Raw genomic sequence first — 24177 nt, forward strand, 5'->3', positions numbered from 1 at the left:
GTTTATTGTACCAGTCACATCTCAGGTCTTCAGAGCCAAATATCTGCCAGTTACTTTTAGGTTGCTTTTCAACAACTTTGTAAAAACCATCTGCTAAAAATCACAAGGGCTTTTGATCATACTTTATTTCCAAGGGCAGGAAGATACAAACAGAAAGCTACCCTGGAGTCCACCTTGTCCAGGTCTAACTTTCCTTCCCATCTCCACAGCAGTGTGAGATGAGAGCAGAGCAGCTGGGAAACAGCTTGTTCACTTCACTGCCCATTATGTCTGACAAGCCTGTGATAAACTTGGAACAAGCCTCCTTGATCTGACACCTCCCCTTCTTCCCTCCCTTGCCTGCAGCAATAAATTCAAGCACAAATTCATCCTACTCCCACAGGAAGCTGCATGCTCCTCAATACAGAGAATCAGATGAGGATGGATGAGAGGTCTCGGAGCTCTTCCAGGGAGTCTCGTAAGAGAAACAGAGAGCCCCTGGCTACACGGAAGAAACGAGAGAAGAGGGAGAGCAGCAGAGAAGCCAACAAAGAAACAGGAGATGTAGAACAGGAGAAAAAAAAGGAGATCAAGAGCATTGCAGGGACTGATGGTCGGGTGCACACATCCACGGTGGTGGATGTGGATGATGTGATATCTGATGAAGAAATGGAGGCAATGATGTTGCTGGACAGCGAGCGTCATGAAGAAGGTATGGCTTATAGAAGGGAAGGGGCAGAAAACTGTGTGGGTCACAGTGTGACTTTGCTTTCTGCACAGTGAGTGTTGCCACGCTCACCTTGCACGGCTGTGTAGTTATTCTCAAGATGGATAGCCAGCCAGCCTCCCAGCCAACTTCTACAGTCAGTACAGGAAGATCAGCACTGCCTAGCAAAGCAATGAACTTTGCAACCAGCACTTACATCCCCAGAATCCATTTTGCTTCAGCTCACTAATCCCCAATTCTATTCTTGTTCATAATTTTCTGGCTTGCCCTTCTTTAGGTGGACACGGATAGCTTTACAGCAGAGTTCTTAGGGCCATGAACTTATAGCTCCCTTCTAGATAACCCTTGAGAACAGCTCCTCTTCTCTGGAATGGGACTAAAATTGTCCTCAGGATATTTTGGATGCCCCTGATAGAGAGGGGTACTTACAGGCTGTGTGTGTTGAAAGCTACCTCTTATTTGCAATCCTTCTCTTTGTCATTAGCTTGTCTTTCTAAATATGCTTCTGGGATCCCAGCTCAGCCAGCAAGTTGCCCATTCTGAGCCTTCCAACACTGCTTGGTAGCCACAGGCCTTCAAGCTGAAAAGTGCTCTTTAGTAAAGGCACCGTGGGGAAGTGTGGCTCCATTGCTGTCAGTAATGCAGAGATAAAATTTGTCAGTCTGTCCTGGCAGCTCTTGGCCCCCTGAGACAGGAACTGTTTTTTAAACACAGATCCAGAGAGTGCCAAATGGTTCAAACATGCCAGGTCTAGGCAAAGGATGACACTGACATTTATCTGTGCAGGCAGTTGCCAGGCTATCAGTATTCTGGGAACTGTCCTCTCCTAACTCAACCATGTTGGATTTGATTTCTCCCTAGGTATAAAGTCACCAGGTCTCGGCATCTGCGAGTGGCTGCTGACTATCTTGTCTTTCCTGTTCATCGTAATGACCTTCCCCATTTCTGTCTGGTTCTGCATGAAGGTGAGAACAGGCACAGTGCCTCTTTACATGTGGTATTCAGTGCCTGGTGTGGATGTGCCCCGCTGGTACATATTGGCATAAAGCTTTGGCTTAAGTTCCTGTTTTTAAACAAATTGCAGGTCTGTTCACTTTTAAACACAACCTTCAGCCTACCCAGTTCAGAGATGGCTGCATTGCAGCAGCAGGGTAAATAGGTTTTGCATTACAATTTTAGAGAGATTGATCTCCCAGTTAATAGCAGATTTCCCCTCTTCCTCCAGTTTTCTCAGATTTATAGCATGGCAACAAGTAGACGTATTTTTATTACTGCTTCTCAGGAAATGGAAAATTTAAGCTCAGGGTGTTCAAGTTCAGCCAGCCTAGAAGGAAGCAGAGTGCTGGCCTCATCCTGGGAAATCCTGGGAAGCTCTAGCACAGGCTGCCTGCTCCTACCAAATCTCAGGCTGCTCCTCCACTGCTTGTGCATGAGCCAAGCAGCAGTTTTGGGCCAGGCTCTCCGCTGGGGTAAAGGGACTTGGTGACAGGAGACTCCAGCAGCTCTCAGCCTGCTGAAACCCTCCCTTTGCAGGGCTTTACCAGAGCACACGTCTTCCCACACAGACTGTTCAGACTTCTTTTGCCAATCCTTTGCCTTCCCCTCCAGCCTAGCTTTTGTCTCCCTCTGCAGGTAGTGCGGGAGTACGAGAGAGCCATCGTTTTCCGCCTTGGGCGTCTCCTTCCTGGCAGAGCCAGAGGACCTGGTAAGTAAGATGCTCATTGAGCTGCCCCCAGCCATGTCACTCCTCTTCATCATGCTTTACCAAAGCTCACTTGGTGTGCCTTCCAAACAGGTACAACTGGACAGTAAACAGTATGTCTTTGGTCCTTCTTCTTGGGTTCAGTAGTTTCTAACAGCTTTTCCCAGTACAGAAACAGCCTCACAATTGGAGCCCATATATTGCTGGTCTTCTGTAGTTCTGCATGCTGACCCTTCCCCAGCTCCCCAGAGTAGAGGAGGCAATTTCTGTGGTTCTGATGATCACCAGCTGCCTTTCTTTTCCTCCACAGGCCTTTTCTTTTTTCTTCCCTGCCTGGACACATATCACAAGGTGGACCTCCGCCTCAAAACCCTAGAGATCCCCTTCCACCAGGTATGACTGCCACCCCTTCTCTGTATTAATTCTTGGGTCTCTTTATCATTGTGACAGTTCCAATTTTGCATTGCTATTAAGAAAGTGATGGCTTCAGATAGCGATCCTGGAGCCAGGTCACGAAGGACCAATCCCTTGGCCATAAGGTTCTGCTTAACACTGCCCGTGCTTCAGATCTCACTGCAGATCTTCCACTAGGCCTTCTTTGCAAAGCCCTAGCTCCTGGAATCCAGTGAGTGAATGAGAAGTCCCCCTTAACTCCCTGCTGCTATACTTCCAGCCTTCATGGCTGCATGGAGAAGTTTGAAAAAGTGTCTCAAAGTAACCCTAACACTTCAGAAAATGGAAAGCCAAAAATTCACCATAGTATTTGTTTTTATTTATTTTTATTTATGTTTTAAAACCACTGCGTTACAAATTTAGAGATTCAATCCCATTCAATTTCACAAGCTTTAGTGGTAACATATACCAATAGGAAGTGGCTGGGCCAAAGCTATTGGACCTTTTTTTTTTTTTTTTTTTTAACCCACCACACTGAGGGGTACATACAGCAGGGACAGAAGCACAGACTTTACAGCCTTACAGGGGTGTTCCTCAATGAGGCTACTCTCTTCCTGTACAAGCCTGAAAAGGAGAAAGGGCAGAATCCTTGCTGCTAACCCTGGAAGCTGCAACCTCCCTAGCCACAGTCCCCCAGGCTTAAGCTCTAATAGCCCCTCTTTTCCTTCTAGGACCTGTTCTCTGTGCCGTTGCCTTTATCTGGTACCCACGCTGTACAGCAAATCCTTGTGGTGATGGTACTGAGCAGCACTGAGCACACACCACAGAACAGGACTGGACTAGGCAGCAGTGGGCAGGGAATCACAGAGTAGGACGTTCACCTGCTCACAGTTCCTAACTCAGTACCCAAACTGAGGAGGCAGACACGGTGATGCTCTGCAGGGAACTGAGATTTGGAGGTTATATAGTTTCCCCCCAAGGTCAGAAAGTAGTAGAGGTGGAAATGACAAAGATTTAACCATCCAGCTAGTCTCCCTCATTCCCCGAGTCATGCATTTTTCTCTGCTACCTTAAAGTTGTCAGAACCAGCTCTATCTCCCCTAACATCTTTTTAGGTGGTGACTAAAGACATGGTTACCTTGGAGATAGATGCTGTCTGCTACTACCGTTTGGAGAATGCCTCTCTTCTCCTCACCACCCTGACCGGCGTCTCCAGTGCCATCCAGCTGCTGGTACAGACCACCACGAAGCGCCTCCTGGCACATCGAGCCTTCTCTGAACTTCTCTTGGAGAGAAAGAGCATCAGCCAGGAGATAAAGGTGCTTCAGCAGGGGGGAGAGGGCAGAGCAAGGGCTGAATTCAGGCTCCGCTAGGAAGCTCAGAGCATAATCAGTCCTCCTAAATCACAGACACTATTTTCCAGAAGGGTTTAATAACAATGTGTCTCCTTCACAGAAAAATGGGAGTTTTTAAAAATTATTTTTAATTTTCAGTCATTTTAGGGGAAGAATTTACAGAGTGGGTCCCACAGGCATGTGTGTGTAGTAGCAAACATTACGGTGTGAGGGGCAAGAAGGAACCTTTTGATCACCTTCATCAGTGCTTTGCAGTATCCAAGCTTCAGTACTTAGCCCAGAGAGGAAATGCTCATGGGAACTGCCTTCTGCTCCCTCAGTGAGATGCCGTAAGCTCTGAACACATGGGATCTCCAGCAGCAGCTCTCTGTGGCCATGCCACGCAGACATGATGATACCAGTCAGCAGCTGCGTGTTTCCTACGGAACTGATTTGCTTCCACAGTCAACACAGAAAGTACTGGTTAAATCTTGCTAAAACCCCAGGGCAAATACAAATCAGAAGTGAGGGAAATAATTTTATTTCTGAGGGTTCTCAAGCAATAGCACACACAATCTAATGAATATCTTGAATTAACACCCCTGCACTAACTCCCTTTGAGGGGTCTGGACAAGGGCCGGTGTTCTCCCTGTGCTCAGAAATATTCTCTTCTTCACAGGTGGCTTTGGATGCGGTCACAGGCCTCTGGGGCATCAAAGTGGAGAGAACAGAAATGTAGGTAGGAAATGCTGGTGCAGGCAGCATCCCTGGCCTTTTGCAAGTACCCATCTTGCCCTGCTCACGTTTCTTTAGCTCTGGCTCTTTCCCTGCAGCCATTCTGCAGCAGGGAGAGCCTCACCCCTTGTCTCTCTGTCCTCCCTTCCCTTTGCAGCCTCTGCCTCATGTAAAACTTCCAATGTGCAAAGCTGGTGCTCACTCCTGCACTGGCAGGCAGGGCAGGATCCATAGCTAGGATCTCATCACCACTTCACTGCTGCTGCAGGCAGAATTTGCAGCCAGTTCTGGTAGCCCAACAGTCACAGTGAGCACCAAGCCTCTAGATCAAAGGCCTCGGTGTCTTAGCACTGGTTGGGATTCCAGCCTGAAAGTTTAAAAACCAGACTGGAAAATTAGGATGGGAATGGAGGTAGGAGGCTAAAGAGAGACAGCCAAAGGGGGACAGCACTGCAGAGGCTGACAGACAACATCCCAAGCCTCCAACTGACTGTTCAGGGCTGCAAGGTGAGCCGAGAGCCCAGCTCATCCCTGTCCCTTACCACCACAGCAACAACGTGCAGCTGCCTGCTGAAGTCCGGCAGTCCCTGGCGGTGGAAGCAGAGGCCCAGAGGCAGGCCAAAGTGCGGGTAAGCCAACCCTGAAGACCTCTTAACTCCTTCCAAAGCATCCCTCCTTCCTTTCCCATACCTGGTTTGAGGTTCTTGGAACATGCCACACTAGGGTACAGCTCAGGGAAGGTCTGGTCAAGATCTCCAGATCCCGTTTAAGAGCTGTGTCTAGCAAAGGGAGCTGGAGCAAGAGCAAGGGCCCGACCAGTGGAGTCCCAGATCTGGTACCTAGCCTATGGGTGGGACAGAAGGACACAAGAGATCTGGGGTTATCCCTGGCCCACAATGCTTATAGGAATCTCTTCCTCCTCAGTGTTTCCTTCTGCCTTAGGGACCCAGCCAGGTGACCTCCCTCTGTAATAAACAGTCCTTGCCCCCTTTGTGCCCCCCTCACAAAAATATTTATTTAGGTGATTGCTGCTGAGGGGGAAAAGGCTGCTTCTGAGTCCCTGCGCATGGCAGCTGAGATCCTATCGAGTGCCCCTGCTGCTGCTCAGCTCCGTTACCTTCATGCCCTGCACTCCCTTGCTGCAGAGAAGCCTGCTGCCTTCATCTTGCCCCTGCCTTTGGACCCCATGAATCTGATCTCTCCAGCTACCCACAGCTCTCCGGGAGCGAGCAGCCTCACCACAGACACCACAAAACTCCCAGAAGGTGTGAAAGACAAGAAGGACTCCCCCATGCTCTAGGAGTTGTCCCAGAAAAGGCTGCCACAGCCTGTGGTCAATCGTTCTCAGAGAGGAGCAACAAAGCTGATCTACGGGCAGCCTACCAGCAGGTACTGGCCTGGAGGCAGGAGGGGAGGCAGCCAGGCCTGTAATATAAAGTAGATTGTACGTGGAAGAAGCTTCTACTTGTTTTGGGAAGGGAAAAATATGGAGCATGAGGAGCAGGGCTGGTGCCTGTGTGAGCAGGGGATTGAGGGAAAAGGGTTGTCATCCCTTCCCTTTCACCTGACCCTGACACCCGGGGTCCGGGCCATCCTGCTGTGTTTTCACACCCCCATCCCCAAACTGACGACCCGTCTCTCACTCATGACATTAGTTACAGGGAATTAAGGTGCAGAAAGCCCCACACTGGGATAAAAGGGGCAGGCTCAAGCTGCCCCACAGGAGGGACTTATCAGAGGCATTGGTTTCCTGTGGTTCTGTCCTTACAGTCAGACTCTTTGGGATTTCCCTTCTGCACTGTTGGCTTTCTTTTTTAAAGAAAAGCAAGTCCTACAGCTGGGTGGTAAAACAAGCCAAGGCAGAAGTGCTTGCACAGGGGCACGTTCCTCCTTATAGCCCATCTCCGTGTGCTGTGTCCAGGGAAGTTGGGAGCGCTCGGGTGGTACAGAAGGGATCCTTTTTCCCTCCGTCTGAACGGGTGATGGGGTGACAACGCCAGAGAGGCAGGGGTGGAAGCCCGACAACTGGGGGAACGGGAAAGGACTTAACACACGGGGAATTTGGAAGGTGCTGCCAGCCTGGCTCTCCTGCAAGGGACAAGAGAGAAGGGTCCTGTCCGTGGCGTACTCTTGGATATAGGATTTCACATCAGCACCTGTGCACATATACATACACACACGGGCAACCAAGGTGTTTAGTTAGCTCTAGTACCAAAAAAGGAGGAAAAGAAGGAAAGGGCAGCATTTATAGTTTGGCACTTTTCAGCTGTGCAGAGGGAAGGCAGGCTGTGCTGCTGCTTGCTTCCACTGGGTGGCGAGGCAGGACAAGATCTGAACTTGTGGGCATCTGCTTCCAGTAGGACTGTCTGAAAATATGAGGTGATCCATTTAGCCAACTACCACCGGGCTGAGAAGTGGGAATCCAGCACGAAGCCAGCAGAGAGCCTTGAGAACAGCAATACTCAACAAACAAACAAACAAACAAAAACCAAACAGTGATACTTTTGCCCACTGCAGCAATCTTGCTAAACTCTACATGCAGGAAGTCCTCAAAATTCTTATAAAATCTGCCCAAAGCTATTTGAAATAGCCAGGGACCTACACATACTGTAAGCCTTTCCCTTGAAGGATATGGGGTTGAAAGAAATACCATGCACTTCGTTATCGCCAAGACAGAAGGCATTTTGTGGCCCTTAATCGCCCACCCAGCAGTTTCTCATCACACGTGCCTAGCAGGGGTAGCCCAGCCAGTCTGTCACTCTTGTATTTTCACTCATTTTTTCCAGTCTCTCTGCCTGCTGGTAAGACACACACTTGGCACCTACCATTTGTAATATTTCTGTTAAATGCAGCTGTGTCCCACGGATGGCCAGCAGGTACTGGCTTAACACTTCTGCAAGGGACAAGGAGCCCACTTCCACTATGTACCACCTAATTCTGTATTTTATCAGCCCTTTCATCTCCCTAGAGTCCCCTTCTCAGCACACAGTGTTCCCGTAATTCTCACCACACAAATATTTGCTGGCCTTCTTACAACAAGGACACTCAGCAAACCAGCCCCTTTCCAAGTGGAAGGGGAAAAAACCCTCATCCTTAAACTCAGTGATCACACAGCATCTGACCTTCAGGTGTCACCTCCCATCCAGTTCATTCTGCCACTGGAACCCTCTCAGGATGCTGTTTGTTGTCTGCAATAGATCTCAGTTGTGATCCAGCCATGGAAAGCTAGCTCTGGGAAACGGAACAGCTCTGTAACCTTCCACTGATGAACATGAGCTGTGTATTCACTTCTCTAAGGCTGGTTCTGTTTTTTAATTTTGATGCTAGGGTAAGCCCCTCTGTTCCAGCTTAGAGCAAAATGGTGTGATACTGCTCATAGCAGCAGACAATCCTTTCTCCAAACACTTCTCAGGCTACATTTCTAACTCCCTGTAAAATAATCCACCCAGACCAAGGTTCCTTGGCAATCAAGGACCATCACCTGCAAGTAATGTCTGAAAAGAACAACAGAGCCTGAGGATTAAGACTTTCAGAGACACATGGCGCCGTGCCAGGGCCCACATCTCTCTATTTGCACTCCTATCTGCAGAAGTCAGGCATATTTTTTTCAAACATGTAACTTTTCTGAAAAGTTGCAGAAAAGGCAGATGAAAGCTAAGAGCATCCTCAGTTCCAAAGAACCCTTGTTCCAGCAGGATCTTTTCTCTTTGACGTACACAGAGCTGGCAGAAACTTGTCGTTTTACCTTCAGGAGGTATTACATTCAAAAACCTTGCAGAAGGAAACATCATTTAAAAATGTGCTTCAGTATTACTGATATATGATGGTTTCAAAATAGAATTTACTCGGGGGGAGTTGGCAGGGGCTGTCTGGAGCAGATGCAATTCCTGACAGTTTCACTGCCTGCTCTTCAGAGCTGAGACTGGGTCAATCTGCAGTCGTGCCAAATCCAGGCAGCTGCTGCTGTCCTTGCAGAGCTTTATAACCACACAGACTGTCCTGGGCTGGGAACTGACAGAAGCAGCAGCCCTGGGCAACCGCCTCGCTGGGCAGTTTGGCTTGCTCAGGCTGTAGGGGTACTGCATATGAGGAGCCAGGGGACTCAGATGCCAAGCACAGAAATCACAGGGAGATAGAGCGTGTGTTTTAAATGCCATCTCAGTACAATGAGAGGGTGAACAAGCTGTAAATGCGTTAGAGTTGTGGAAGGAAGTAGTGAATAAGCAAGATAGGTGTGGAAGTGGTAGAGCCAGCTAGAAAAATGGCATACACGCTGAGATGGCACAGAGAGGGGAGTAGCAGATAAGGAGCAAAGGCACTGGACTGGGAACGAGATGCTATTACGAATGGACACTAAGAAACTAAGAAACTACTCAGGCATTGCTGTTCTTTAATGGTTGCTTTTTCTGGATCCCTTGGACTGTCCAGAGGCAGAAGCTTTGGGACTTGAGCAGGCCTCACCTTCTGACACGCTTTCTTGGAAGCATTTTTCTGAAAGAAAAAATGAAAAAAAAAATACACAACACAAACCAAAGCCATTAAAATGCAGAGTAATATTGTGCCCAAGGTATTACATTTTCAACAAACCAATTAATCTCTCCTACTTTGATGTCAGAGAGGATGCAATGAAGGACTAAGGGAAGAAGTTTTAATTCCCACTTTTTCTCCTTCTCCACGTTTTATATCTGAGCAGATCCAGCTGAGAAAGGAGGCAAGGACATGCATTCATCCCCAACAAACCTGCCACCTAAGGAAATCACTGCCACATCACATGGGCAGGACCAGTACATGAGCAGTGTTCAAAGAACTGGAGACAGCAAGGGTATCCTGTGCTACAATCACAAAAGGTATGTGAGTGTGAAGGGACCTGGAACTTTCTTTTCTACCCAAAACCTAGTGGTCCTAAGCAGATCTTTTTGACTGTAATAGGGAATGCTTACTTACAAGGAAGATGAAGCCAATTACAGTGGTTTCCTATATCTAGAGTAGATACAGACCCTGTGTCATATGTCAAAATCAAACCAAATGACTTTCAAAACCAGATGGATTTCAGCAGTTCTTTCTGCCTCAATCTGGAATTATGGTAAAAGCCTCCTTGCTTGGCCTCTGCCAATGAGTCTAGACAAAACCCTAGAAATTGTGCAGGAGGAAAGGGGCCTGCACTAAATGGAACACATGAATGAGGTACCCTCACAGATTGCTTCCCTCTCTCAGTCCAGGAGAGGATCCAGAATACTGATTATCCCGACCTTGTTCTTCTTTGGGTGTAGCTTCAGGGACAACTTTACCTTTTTTCTCCAGCTCACTCTCTAGCTCCTGGATTTTCTCCAGAGCTTCTCCCAGCTTCTTCTCAAAACCTTCAGCTCTCTCCTCTGCTTTCTGAGCACGGATCTCTGTTTCTCTGAATCAAAGAAGCAAAGATAATGCTGAAACCTCAAATCTAAGCAGCTACTGGCAGGATACCTAAAAGAAAGATTTATAAAGCTGAAGCGTTCAGTAGGATTGAATGACTCTATAAAACACATTTATGGTTTCAGAGAAGGGCACTGTTAAAAGATCTATAAGGGACAGGGACTTCGTGGCACAGCTATGTAAACCCTGCAAAGTGAATTCATCTTAAAACTCTGTTTGCTAGCAAAGGGTGAGATACTGATCTGCACTGTGCAAGGATAAACACAGAGTGCAGTTAATTCTATTAGCCAGGCTAACGGGCAGGGTTGCCCCAGATAGTAGCATCCTACCAGTGCTAACAGGACCCAAACTATTAAGAAGTCTTGAGAGAAAAACAAACAAACAAACAAACAAAATTATCATGAGTATCTCTGCAATGTACCTCAGGAGTACACAAAGCAAAAAATCTGCACACGTATGGACAGCTGACAGCAGCTCTGGTCCCAGAGTAAAATGGGTCACATTTTAGCTAACATAAATCACAATCAATCTCCCAAGACAATCAGTAGGGAAGGAAACCCAGAGTTAAGCCAACAGAGATGGGTGAAGCCCAGAGTTAAGCCAACAGAGATGGGTGAAGCAGAACTTTACAAGAAAGCAGAACGGCCTGGGGTGAAACCCTGCTCTGCTCATGCCTCCAGCATAGGAGGAGTACTTACAGGAGCTGCACTTGCAGATGTTCCAGCATGGCAAGGGCTTCAAACTCTTTCTGAGAAAAGGGAGTTGACGACTTGCTGGCAGTCATCTCCCTCTGGTTGGGAAGAACAAAACCTTCCATAAGTGAATGTGCCTGATTTGGTGCTGCTCTCAGTACATGGTCACAACACAGACAAGAGCTCAGTATCAGCATATCAGCAAGGCATGTAAAAACAGAGCCTAGTTCAAGCATTTTGTTTTGAATTGATCTGATCATATCTTGGCATTAAAAATAAAGTAAAATCATTTTCTGACTTAGGCACGAATACCCCACTGGCCTATATGCTTGCGTTGCCCACGCATCCACTGGGTTATGGAGGTTGAGATGGCTGTAGCCTGACCAGGAGCAAAGAAATTAACAAACCAGTGTTCAGAGAAGAGAGAGAGGCAGCTCCCTAAAGAGTCCAACAGGCGTAAGTTAGCTTTCGTCATCTGAAGAAAAGAACCACAGCTTCTCTGGAAAAGTAACTCTTTAAAGGCTCCTACTCTAAATTTAGGAAAATAACTGCAATTTCCAGAGACTTATTTTTGGAAACAAACGAAAATCCACAGGCACACCCCTGAGTCTCCCACTATCACTCGGCACTAGCTGCCCACCTCCAAAGCAACACCATATGCTTAGGGGGTAGGACTGGCCAGCGACAGTTTGCTAAAGATCCACAGTTTGTGTACATCGAGGCTCTGCTCTGGATGTCTGACTGGCCAGCATGACTGGACAAGGCAGGCCCTATGATTCTGAGGAGCAAATTTACTGACAGAGGCTTTAGCCTGGAGCCCTCTTCCAAAGAGTACTGTCCCAAAGGAAAGTGGAGAAATCAGGGACCCAGGATGCACAGCTGGCCAAAAGCAACTTGAACTTCTTGGCTCCCTGTTGTTAAGGAAGCTCTCTGAATCTCTCCTCCTACGTGTGTCCAGCACCAAATCATTTTCACCGTCCCAGGAAATGCTGCCAGGACTCCCCCAGTCTCTGCTGGTAGTCCTGGTTCAGACTACACCCATCCTGTTACTGGTCCTGAGTCCATGGTACAGGGCAGTAACACATGGGTCAGGTGGATAAACTGAGGCAGCAATAGCTGTGCTAATGAGTATTTTATAGTGGCAAGAAGAGAGGAATAAGAGAACACCAGCACCTTGCAATGCCCCAGCAGGTCTGAGACGAGCGTTACACTGCCTGACAAGAGCTAAAACCCAGCTCCAGAGCTCTGCCATGCATGCTAAAGCCCTCAGTGTAGCAGAGCCTCCTACCCCTGTAACTGAAATGATGTCAGACTTCAGGGACTTTAGGTGGATGTTGGAGTCGTGTCCTACGTATCTTATCATGTCTTCAGTAGCTTCATCACCTTCACTCAGATCATCTGCACCAGCACTGGGCTGCTGCTAAGAAAGAAAATGAACAAGAAGTAGGAGAAATAACACAAGCTTAGTGACATTCAGGGCAGCTAAGAGGATGTGTTTCACATGCACCAAGCAACAACAACAACAAAAAAGGCCCTGCTGGCACGTGGCATATTGCAGCTTGTAGTCACCTGTGTAAGAGCTATTTCCTCCTTTACTGCTAATGTTTCTTCCTGTGTTATGGGTTTCTTGTAGCTGTTGGCATCATCAGCTCTAAGCCCCTCTGAAATGGTCGTGTCCTTAAGCTTCTTCAGTTGCAATTCCTGTAAGGCACCGTAAGGATTGGGTTAGTAATGCTTCCTTTGTCCATCCAGGTAACCTAGTCTCTGAAAGCTAACCACTCTCTGACTTTCACTTGGACACATTTAGATCTAGACTTCAGCCACCAAGGAGGTCCTCAGTACGAATATATTTTAAATAGCAAACGAATATGTTAATTTTACTGAATGTTTCATAAGTAGGACCCACTGTGGCATTCCTGCTTTGTACAGGCCATGGCACTGCCTGCGGGTCAACTTCAGAGCTGCTGCAAACAATTTGTTCAAGACAATAGATGTAAAGCCATTTTCTCATCATCAGAATTTCAGCTGTTATGTATGAAATTAGACCACCATAAAACACATTGAGTTGTCACAGACAGTGTCAGGCATCCATCTAGCCACATAAGGAATTAACTAGAAGTTCAGTCTGACCTGAGCAAGTCAACCACAAGGATTCCAGCCAAAGTTCACACCGAGGGATGAAGCAAAAGCAAGGTGAACTGATCTACCAGCGGGTAGTAGCTTCTAGCTTCAGAGAAACTCCAGCTTTACCCTCACAAGAAGCACTGTGGCTTTTAACCAGTCTACAGTCATAACTCTTCATATCTCTAACCACAGCTTTGAGTGCATGGAGATCTCCATGCTAAACCTTCCCTCAAACTGAACTGTAGCTCCTTCTTTAAGAAGTTTTGAAGCTGATCTTCATTCAAACTGGTTCAATCCAGAGCAGCAAACGCAGTCTATATATACCTCTGATCCAAAGAGTTTTCTCAGTTCCTCTAAATCCAGAAAAGAGACAGGAGTGCCTTTGATCTCTGAAAGGAGAAGGCTGCACACTTGAATCCAATTACAGCACTCAGTCTGAGAAGACATAACAGAAAAGAGGGATTGCTGAGCAAGAAACATAGCTGTGATCATACTCATTCACAAAATTAAGTAATTCCATCTTTCTATATTTACCTGTTCCAGGGACATACCTGGAACCTTTCATCCACACCCTAAAAAGGAAATGTAAGACACATTTCTCCAAGCTTTCAGAAGTGGTATCTATCACTGGCTAATTACTCACATCAACTAATTGCTTCAACAAGCTCCACCTTGAGCCAGTGCAAGAATGTCTGTCAGGCCACTGACAGGGCAGAAATGAGTGCAAATCCCAAGGTTACTTTTTCAGTCACTAAGCTAACACAAAACAGAAGCACAAGCATTTTCAGTTTCTGCAGAGAAGCTTCTTAAGTTCCTGGAAGCAATACCATTTGTCCTCTGCTCAGTGCGGCCTTGGGCTTCAGGAAAGGTCGACCTCTCGTGCTCCTGAAGTGCAGGCAAAGCTCAGCTAAACAGCAGAGGTCACACTGGTAGTAATTACTGAAGGAAGAAATATACATTATCATGCTCCCCCAGCTGCTTCAAATGAATATGCTGCCATCAACATGTACTTTGAGTAAGAGCTTTATCAGCAAGTGTGAAGTAAGGAGGCAGAAGGTAGGCTATCTGACTTCAAAAGACTTCATCTAATTATGTATAGAGATATATTGCATGAAACACTTCCAGGAACTCCAAAGCACTGCTCGGGTCTAGATGTACATGGCTCTGACAAGCTTAAAAGCAGAGGTGAATCTACTGCCACTCATATGGAATAAATCTAGCAGGAGAGCCTCAAACAGGGTAAGGAAATTATTAAAACTGAACATGACCCATGTTTATCTGCTTTCCAGGACTGTGGGAAACTTGAGGGACCAGGGTAATCCACTGCAGTAGCAGAAGTCTTCCTCCTTCTTGAAACCCTCACGCATGTTTTTCTCTACCTTTCACAAAGTAAATGTGGTCTCAGCTACTCCAGACCTAGAGAGTTGGAAGTGGTCACCTTTTTACCTTGATCTTATTCAGCTCCTCCAACTCAAAATCAGCTTCTAAATCCATCTCTGACCGTTTCTTTCGAACAATTTCACTGACAATCTCACGACAGCAGCTGCAAAGAGGGAGAATGTCATCAGCCCTGCAACAGCACCTTCAAATGCTTTATTCCTTTCAATCAGCATCCTGTTGCTGTCTGCAAGATGTATGAGCTATCTCTAGACTTCTGCACTAGAGAAGTCTTCAGAAGAGCAATCCTCACCTGTCCCACTCACACAACAACCTCCCAGTCAGCTTATCTGTGCCTGTGCTGCACTAATCCACGGTGAATGTGTGAGCACAGATGCCAAATAAGGTGCAGGCTTTGGTCCAGGTGACGTGGATTCAGACTCAGCACCTGTACTGCTTTACATCCTCCAGAGGTCATGCTCAGAAATGTAGGCAGAGCCCACACAATCACAGATGCCAGCATGTTTTATGGCAGCATTAAGTATAAAGCAGACACTGCCATTCTTTTTCAATGTACCTGTCTTATTAGGTTCCCACCAAATTCCAGTAAGACCCATTTAGGATTTGGGAAATGATCTAAGGAAAACCACATTGGTGGGATCTATTGCCCTGAGGAATCTCTCTGCACACTATACATTTTTTCCTCAATAAACCCCCCTTAGACTAAACTGAAAACCTCAATTCATACCTAACTATAGAACCAGACAGCCTGCACATCTTCGCAACCAGCTCTTTAGCTTCATCCTGTAGTTTATGAGCACTCAGAAGCCTGAGGTCCTTGTCCGTCTCAGTTTCTGACTCCTGCTGCTGGGGACACTCACAGGACAAGCGGTCTGCTATCACATGTTGCAGCAAATTCACCAGCCACAGGGTCAGGTTTCTGTGCAGTTCAGTCACCTGCACAAAACATCGGAGCAAATCTAAACCAGTAATAAATGACTAGTCTTGCCATGTAGTATGAAGTCAGTGCGTTTCACATACGTCAATGTCCTGCCTAATTCAATTTGCAAACTGACCTAATGACAGAAATATTTACCTTTACCACCTTTTTTCTTCTATATTCATTCATATTACCAACACATCTTTTCCTACTGTGCATCTATCCTTCCGCAAGTTTTTGTTTAGCGTCATGAGTTTTTTTTTTAATCAGCCATGTGGCACTCTTTCTTGTCCAGAATTCTGCAGCAAACCAAAAATCTCACATCATACTTAAATAACATCCAAAAAATGCATAGCAAGAGCCTCTTGCTCTACAATCCCAGGAGAAAAATGAAAAACAAACAAACATACACAAAACTAGCAGCCAAAACAGCTCTCTCACAAGGAAATGTCAACATTATTCCAAAGGAAATTCTTGCTAAAGATTAGCACAATAACATTGTGTTCATGCACTGTTTTGAGACCTTGCAGCTATTTTTAGGAGTCCTGCTATGCTTCCCTGGCTGGAAGACATAAGCCAGAATTTAAGCAGGAAAGAAGGCATCAAAGGAGAAACAAGCGTTCCTCACAGCTGTGCTCTAGCCAGATGAAACTTAAAAGAAAGAGCAAATGCCAGATACGGCGCTCTTCTAGCAGTTTCAAGCTTCCACTTACATCATTAAGATGCATGATGCTCTTCTCAACTTCATTATTCATAGAAAGAATCCATCGCTGAATCATCTTAGAAAATTCTCTAGGTACCACCCTGAAACAACAAAAACAACAAAAAATAATCCAGAGACAAAGCGACATCTAGTGCACCAGACCCAAGGATCTCCTGGCTCAAAGACACCTTTTGCTTGCCAGCTCAAGGACAACAACATTTAGTACACCATATACTGGGAACATGACAGACAGATTTGTTAATTTGTTTGTGGACGAGCTTGTCATTTGCAAATAATCTCTAACATATATGTTATGTATTTGCTCTGAAAATACTTTATTTCCTGATGATATTTACCAAAGACAATGGAGCACTACACGGAAGAGTATGCCCCCACAAATCTGCCTGTAAATGAATCACATATTGTGTTTTTTTTTTTTTTTTTTTTTTTTTTTCCTTCAAATGTCAAGATTTCCAAAGCAGGTGGCAGTTTTGAGAAAGACAGTGGCGTTCCAGGAGTGATATTGAAGCCACCAACTGTCTCCACAGATCTTGCCAAATCAAAGCAAATGGCCAAATCAAGGCAAATGAAAGACAGTCACCAATCATTTTAACACTTCAGCTGATCACATTTATCCCACTGCCAGTTTCCTGTGCCAGGATCCTCACAAAATAACATTTCTCTTTTCTTATGAATGTAGTTTAATGTACAGGGCCAGCCCAGATACAATTAACACCCCTGTCCTTACGGGAGATGTGGTTCCATATCATTCTTAGCTTCGTGCAACTGGCCAGAGCCTATACAGCTCATCACTGCATCCACCTGGGCCAACCATGAAGGAATCCTGTGATAAAATGCCTGCAGCTCAGCTTCGTGCATGCCAGAACCTTTCTTCAGCTTTTGCACCTTAAATAACCAATCTTCCATACTTCTCACCAAGGCTGTCAAAAACGTAGTTGTGCCTGGAGGGAAGAAAATATGAACCTTTAATTACATTCTTTCAGCCAACAAAAACAAAGCTCAATTCAAAGTCCTTTGCCAAGAGGGATGAACAGCCTATGTGGGAACTGGCTACGCTTGGTATTAAGAATGAACTGTTTTGTAAGCATTGAATTAAAAGCAAGCTGAAAGAAAATGGGCTTGATTTGGAGCTCTGACTTTTCTTCTTGTCTTGGCAGATTTGGCTCCCTTACTACAAAAACAAATGTGATGGCTTAATAGAACTCTTTTTAAAAAAAACTTTGCAGTTACAACCCCATTCTTCAAAAGTAATACAATGTACACAGATATGTAAAATGCCTGGATAAGGTAGTAAATTACTTGTTCGTTCACTCAGCAGGCATATGCTGATGGATATTCTCTGTTTGTTGGGAGTATGCTTAAAATGTAACAGTAGCTGCTTTTGATGTCCAATGTTTTAACTTTAAACCCTGCTAAAGTCCTGGCCTCCATGATGTCTTGTTGCAAAAATGACATGTTACACATATAGAGGTGGATTACAATTTTTTTAATATTTTAATGAACCAGTTTCCCTACTGTACTGCAGTGCTGGGATGTTCAGTCTGGTAAGAAAGGGAAGAGGTTACCCTCCACTTGGTGAAGCCTTTCAGAGTGCACTATAGGAGCCCGACAACCAGAAATGAGACAGGCTTGCTTTGGGAAGATTTCATGATTGCATTGATCTTTTAAGCTTAATCATCTCCAGCAAAAGAGAGGACATAATTGGATCTCTCTGGAGATGTCACTCAAATTCCAGCTGCCAAGTTCAGTCAAAAAAATCTTATCTTCCCAAAAAGGTACAGCTTTGAGGAGTGATCAAGGAAGAATCATTAAAAGCAAAGACCTCAAGCCAAACCTTATACACTTCATATAAGTCCTTTCATATCTCCTGTCTAAAACAATCTCCGATCTCTTTGCTTGTTCTGCATCTCTAATCTTTGTCATCAAATACCAAACTATTCGTATTTCTGTCACATGCTGCTTGACATCAGGTAGTCAGATCTTAGCAGATACTAAATAGTTCAGGTAAATGAATACCATTGCCTTACACAACAAAATTACAATGTTCTCAGTACTGTCTCTTACCTTTTCTTTATCTTTTCTTTATATATTTATTTGTTTATTTATTTATTTATTTATTTATTTTACTGCAGCTGCAATGTGAAGGGAAGGGATACCTTGTCTCTTCTACTGAGCAGCCATGAAATTAAAGTGCAGAAATTACTCCAAGCAATTCAAAATATACTGCCTTGTACAGAGGAAGAGAATAACTTTATTGTGGTCCAGTTCCCAAAGCCTTTGTTAAAATCTAACACCTCCCACTCAATCACCCACCCTTTTTCTGCACTTTATTGATGGAAGCAATTTTATATCAGCTGTCTGCACTGTGCCTGCCCAGCTTTTTGTCCAGATCATTACTAACTATCAAGGCTTCTGACAATCTGCTATTAACTTTTTGCCTTGTTGGTATCTGGCCAATTTTGTCCCTGTTTTTTCTTCCTTCTCTCACTTTCTAATGAGAACTACTGGGAGTATTTACTTCCTTTAGCTGTCTTTTAGGTTGGACAGACTTATCATTTTATCTCAGCTCCTTTAGTAGGCTGAAATATAACATGCAGCATAAGATCATGTAGTAAAAAGCACAGGGTAACCTTGAGTGAAAGGATAAGGTGGCAGTACAAGAAGCAGCTTAGCAAACGAGCAGCAGTTCTAGACAGCGCATGTTCAGTTTAGTTTTAGTCTGCTAAAAGGAAATAAGATGATTTAAAAACATCAGAGAGAAAATGATTTTGAAATCAGAAATGAGTCAAGGCCTTTGAGAGGCAAAGGTTGAGAAGGTTAGTTGCAAATTACCTAACAAATGTTTGTTATCTCACACAGAACATGATAACTTTATATCAGCAACAAAAACATTTATTTACATAATTTATTTCCAGGATAATTCATTATCTAGATTAAGATAACTTTGTTTTAGTGATAAGGCAATAAAAAAGTATTACACTCTGAGACAGTATTATCTGGTCAATGATCTCCAAAGTAACGTTTTGATTTAAAACATAAACTTGTATTCTTTACTTTTACATTTATTTACATTTCCACACACTATCCACATAGTCACAACCTGCACACAATCCCTCTGAATTTAACATAAAACTTACATCTTACTTGTACTGCATTTTTCTTTCATTGCACTGTATTGCATCTCAAATTCCAGATATCATTTTTATATGTGATTGTGAGTCAAGTTACTTGGAGTTTATCCTTTCAATGCTTTTGGTTACCAACACATATCTGGGGGGTCAGACTTTAGCTTTGCAAAAAGCTAATGATTACGTCAACTGGTCCATTTTTTTTTTTTTACCTGCTACCTCCCTGACATACCCAAAGAAAGCCTGAACCACAAAAATGGTTATTTCTTACCATTATTCCCACTTATCCTTATATTGTATTGCTGGTAGAGTTCATGTGCACTTTTGTTTATTTCTTCCAGGGCAGCATACTGTGGAGGCAATGCCCCAGTGAAGTCCCGGTGTCGATTTAGCACTGTTTGTCCCAGCTCTGTCCAGTGTTCCTGTAGCCTGGCAGCACTTTTGAGACTTTCTGTCTTCACTAAGTACACCTCTCCTCCATACTGCTGTACGTCTTCCTTCAGCATCTAAAAGAAAAGCAGTGAGCTTATTGTGTCTCCAAAAGTTGGACCACCTCTTGGCTGCAACAGAAACGTGGTGGAAGTCAGGTAAGAGAATTATGAGGAATCCATGAGCATAAAGATGCCACAGTGAGTAAACAGCATAATAAGTTGACAACTTACTCCACAAGGGTGACAATGGTGAGTGCTTCTACAGATTAATATCATTTATCAGTCACCAGAGCTGTCAGTCAGTGCTCAAACGTGTGACTAAGTCTAATGCACTGCCTGAGCTTTGGCATTGGTCACAACTTTTCATGTGCAGACTCTTAATTGAAGCTTCAGCACAAAAATACTAAGCTGATGTGTTTTCATTCACCTTTGTGATAGGCATAGACACTTACTGTGCCTCAGCTAACAAGTGGTAATTTGCTGAGCAAATACCACTCAATAATATGTTCAACCCCCAGAAATCTTACATTTATCAAGATCTTCATATCCGGGATGATTTCATCCAATAGCCCTTCATTCATCTGAGAGGACCTAAGCAGAGAGAAAGAAGGGATGAGATTTGAGAGAAAAAATCCAAGAGACATACTGTATACGCACTGAATATGTGATACAAACTGTAACTTTGAACAAAAGTAGAAAACAACAGGCACTACTCAGTGGTGATTTTTGTTCTATGATTCAACATAATGCCAACTGGATGGCAGTTAAGAAAATTCAATTACTCCCACTATAGTGGAAATATATAAAATGATTTCTTTTGTTAGTGCAGGTGGTGTGTGCATTTCTGCATTTTGCCCGTGCATTTATCCTTTATTTAACATATCATGATGAACTAACAAAAAACCTGCATTATACACAATAACATACAAAAAGACTTTGGGTTTGGAATCTCATCTCTTAGAGTCTTGTATCTGTACTGCTCTACTGAAGTATCAGTGCACGTGCCTGCAAGTTAAAATGAACCAAACTAAACAGAACAATTCTGTCGCAGCAATGACAGCTGCAAAAATGAAACTCTGGTTCATAATGGGAGGGTAAAATCCTTGCTCCACTGGAGTCAACAGCAACCTCTCCACTGAATTCAGCCACAAACCTACAGAATCACTTTAGTTACCATTAGGGACCTGATTATCAAAATAAATGTATTGAGCACAAAAGTGGAGCAGTGAAGTATGTGAAAATTGCAGATTGTACCAAATCTCTTTACATTTGAGAGTCAGGAAGTCAGTGCATGCTTTGTGAAACCTGCTGTCACAGGGCTAAAGTTGGTGAAATTGACTACTGCCCCCAGACACTTTGGGCTTCTCACAGGTTACTGTCACAGTACTGAAGCCACTTGTTGAGACTGCGGCACACAATTTGCAGTTTTTCCTTGCTGGACTCTTCCAAATGCTCTATTTCTGCTCCAACACGACCCAACATTTCTCTGAACTTCTCTGCCTCTTCCTGCAGATCAGCAAGGTCGCTCGTGTCCTGCAGGCATTGGGTAAGAGGATGGGAAAAGGAACTGCTGTAGTGATTGTTTTGATGTGAGTTGAAGGAATTCTCCCCTTCAGCCTGGCTATTTTGAGATATACCTATATATCAAAGATCTGGAAAATTTCTGTAATTCCACAGCACAGTCCTTGTAAACCCTTTTATGTGGGACTATGTTGGCTCACCCTCCCTGGTTACACAGGAGCTGAGCACTTGAGTTCTCGCAGCTTGTACGCTACACAGAGGCCATGCAGCCCCATACTTTGAGGCCAAAATTACACTAGCCTGGATCTGTTTCAGTTTTATGGATCTGGAACAGGAATAGGGAAGAAAACCACAAAGATGGGAAAACAGAGAAAAATAAAAGTTTGTGGTAGAGTAAGGAAATATGGAGTAATGAGAAAGAGAAGTGGAAAGAGAGAGAACTAAATCAAGTTTTAGTACTTATTCTAAACTAGACCAAGATTTGAAAGTCCAGGTAACAGTGAAATTACCGAATGCTTGACTGAGAACCAGAGCATGACATACACCACACGGACAAACACTCGGGAGAGGTACCCATCACAGACACATTCCTACCTTTGAGGCCAACAGGACTATGAAATGCTTGAGAACTTTGGTAAGTGCCTTCCCACTAACATCGAGCCTGCGTACCAACGTGAGCTGGTTTCTATCTATTATCTGAAAGAAATATTATTTGCACTGTTGTCTTCTGAGAGGAGGAACATCTGATAGTAACACAGGATCTTTACCATCAATGACATGCAGCTCAAGCAGTTGAAGCCACTTATCTTAGCAATAAAATTCTTATCCCCCAGACAGACACAGAAGGTCTAAGAGATTTTAAACTCGAACAGGGAAAAGTGGAAGATAACAAGCAAGGAAACACAGAATTAACCAAGAATGCTATTTTGTGAAGATCTTTAAGGAATCTGGCTAAAATATTCCAAATTATGGGGAAATACAAAACTTTTTAGTCAAGCCTATCAATGAATGGAAATATTCACAGAATTTCTTCCTTCACAGAACCTGGAGGTCTGTACTAAAAACACTGTGTGATTCATCTGGTTTCCATTAAATAAATAAATAACAAAAAGAACAAGAATAAACACCTTCATGAAATACAACAAACCTCAGTAAATGGTGGGATGGCAGGTACGAGGTGTGTTAGTACCCAGTTGTGTTAAATAAATAAAAATGTTCCTTGGGATGAAATATGCTCTTAGAACAAGACTGCCTGCTATGACAGTTTATACCTTCAGTGTACTACTGCCCTCCTGCACCTACCTTCAGAGCCAGGTCATATGCAGCTGAGTTCCAGATGTCTCTCTCTTGGGTTACCAGCAGAACCTGGTACTCCAGTCGTCTCCTCTGTAACTCATACAATTCCCGATACTGTTCCAAAAGGCTAGAAGAGAAAGACAATGAAGTATGTACACACATTTCTTATCCATATTTATGGTCTTTCTCGTAATTCCTAAACTTATGACTTTTCATCCCCCTCATTCACCTCTCACACGTCCTGTATATTCACGGTACCTTTAGCCTGAGCCCCTACAACACCTTTCTGTTGGTATTTCCATTACAAGTTTCAGTACTTACACAAATCTCTTGGGCCTAGACAAGCTGTTTTCTCCGTGATACGAAGTTCCTGTAAGTGAATCTCTGTGCCTGAGCACTCAATACAACTTGGTACCAACCGTCTAAATCCTCAGTTTCTTAGGTATCTGAAGACATCCACAGACCTCTTACAAGTTCAGAGCTGCAGGCTCTGTTGACTCAGAAGAGCTTACCAACTGTGAATGTGGGGTGAAGGGAATGTCAGCACCCAAGCAACAAATGCTCAGGTGCAACTTTCATGACTTAAAAATAGAAACATTTTCAACAGCTTTGGGAAATTTAGAATTTATAAGAAAACAGCCATATTTGTCACAAGCAGCCAAGCTCTCTTCCCTAGAAGGAAATCAATCCTTACATCTTCTTCCCAGCAACCCTGCCAGAATGATACCAGCACACTGCAGAAATCTCCCAACCTCAACTTTGAAAGCAACTTACTTTGCATTTGCTTCAGCCTCCTGCATGGCTGCAGCTAGCTCCTCTTGAGCTTTTTCTGCTTCTCTGGTCGCCTTGCGGTCATGTTCTCGTACCTCGTAGAGCTCACTGAAACAGCAGGGAACAGTCTTAGTGCAACTTAGCCCAGCCCAAAGGTTTGGGCTAACACAGACTGGTCTGTTCAGCATACAGTAGCATCTCACTGCAGAGGTGAAAGACATCTTGAAGACATCTTCCTGTGTGCACAGATTACTCCTACAGCCCCTTTCTGCACAACATGCTAAGGAAAGGAGTTGGCTTTGCCCTTATTCTGTGCTGCCACGCCGCACAATTGGCAGTAAAGGGGTAAACTAAGTGTGAGAAGGCTCAAGTGCAGTCTCTGTAGCTCTGATTCAAATCAGAAAAATAATGTCTTTCTCCTATGGAAGGAAGATTAGAAAACTGGAAAAAAAAAAAAAAAAAAAAAAAAACACAAAACAACAATATGCTAAGCTGAGTACATAGAGATAATTGCTTAGGATCAGTCAGGATTCAGACCTGGTCAGCTGTTCAACAGACTCCTTAAAATAAAGTAGTTCTTCTGTAATATGTCTGTCAATCAACCGCTGTGCCATCATTTTTTTGTAGAGAGTCTTCATCTGTTGAGGAATCCGCTTCAGGAGATCCACATACCTCTGCCTACAGTAAAAAGAGAGTAAAAAAGGAAATTACCTGAAAGTGCAGATCTCTCTTACCCCACTTCAGGACCATTTCCTTTCACTGCAATGGAAGCTATCAAGAGGGCAATCTTTTCACCATGTGGACATAGAATTTTAAACACTTTGGAACAATTTATTTGTCGATGCTGATCAGAGTGTGAGGTGAAAAAAAACACACATGGGAACCTCAACT

At 44.2% G+C, this 24177-nt stretch overlaps 2 protein-coding genes across 8 annotated transcripts in view; one reads left to right on the forward strand and one right to left on the reverse strand.

The window, feature by feature from the left end:
* On the forward strand, nucleotides 1-19739 carry NPHS2 (NPHS2 stomatin family member, podocin). 2 transcript variants are annotated; one of them, XR_011810974.1, is made up of 10 exons: nucleotides 1-691; nucleotides 1568-1671; nucleotides 2339-2411; nucleotides 2719-2801; nucleotides 3917-4120; nucleotides 4815-4870; nucleotides 5421-5499; nucleotides 5892-6259; nucleotides 9564-9717; nucleotides 19609-19739. XR_011810974.1 is itself a non-coding variant. In XM_021272303.4 (8 exons), exons 1-8 carry the CDS (start codon nucleotides 391-393, stop codon nucleotides 6168-6170), a joined length of 1179 nt encoding a protein of 392 aa, XP_021127978.1. In that variant the 5' UTR covers nucleotides 1-390; the 3' UTR covers nucleotides 6171-6327. The 2 variants fall into 2 exon arrangements, 1 of the variants encoding a protein (XP_021127978.1); XM_021272303.4 differs by lacking the exons at nucleotides 9564-9717; nucleotides 19609-19739 and having other exon boundaries at nucleotides 5892-6327.
* The window catches only part of AXDND1 (axonemal dynein light chain domain containing 1), a 21683-nt gene continuing 6749 nt past the window's right edge, over nucleotides 9244-24177 (reverse strand). For 3 of the 6 annotated variants that reach the window (XM_072041755.1, XM_021272295.4, XM_072041754.1), the window contains 17 exons: nucleotides 23824-23964; nucleotides 23290-23394; nucleotides 22522-22642; nucleotides 21814-21915; nucleotides 21068-21231; nucleotides 20226-20289; nucleotides 19539-19773; nucleotides 16867-17080; nucleotides 16129-16219; nucleotides 15224-15432; nucleotides 14545-14641; nucleotides 13423-13533; nucleotides 12544-12675; nucleotides 12263-12394; nucleotides 10981-11072; nucleotides 10159-10271; nucleotides 9244-9361 (listed from right to left, as the gene is read on the reverse strand). In XM_072041755.1, coding sequence (XP_071897856.1) covers nucleotides 9261-9361; nucleotides 10159-10271; nucleotides 10981-11072; nucleotides 12263-12394; nucleotides 12544-12675; nucleotides 13423-13533; nucleotides 14545-14641; nucleotides 15224-15432; nucleotides 16129-16219; nucleotides 16867-17080; nucleotides 19539-19773; nucleotides 20226-20289; nucleotides 21068-21231; nucleotides 21814-21915; nucleotides 22522-22642; nucleotides 23290-23394; nucleotides 23824-23964 — 2224 coding nt within the window. In that variant the 3' untranslated portion in view covers nucleotides 9244-9260. The remainder of the gene's footprint in view (nucleotides 9362-10158; nucleotides 10272-10980; nucleotides 11073-12262; nucleotides 12395-12543; nucleotides 12676-13422; nucleotides 13534-14544; nucleotides 14642-15223; nucleotides 15433-16128; nucleotides 16220-16866; nucleotides 17081-19538; nucleotides 19774-20225; nucleotides 20290-21067; nucleotides 21232-21813; nucleotides 21916-22521; nucleotides 22643-23289; nucleotides 23395-23823; nucleotides 23965-24177) is intronic. The other 3 variants (XM_072041756.1, XM_072041757.1, XM_072041758.1) reach the window with 3 other exon arrangements.

Source organism: Anas platyrhynchos, chromosome 8 (assembly GCF_047663525.1).
Source record: "Anas platyrhynchos isolate ZD024472 breed Pekin duck chromosome 8, IASCAAS_PekinDuck_T2T, whole genome shotgun sequence".
In the NCBI taxonomy this organism is placed as follows: domain Eukaryota; kingdom Metazoa; phylum Chordata; class Aves; order Anseriformes; family Anatidae; genus Anas; species Anas platyrhynchos.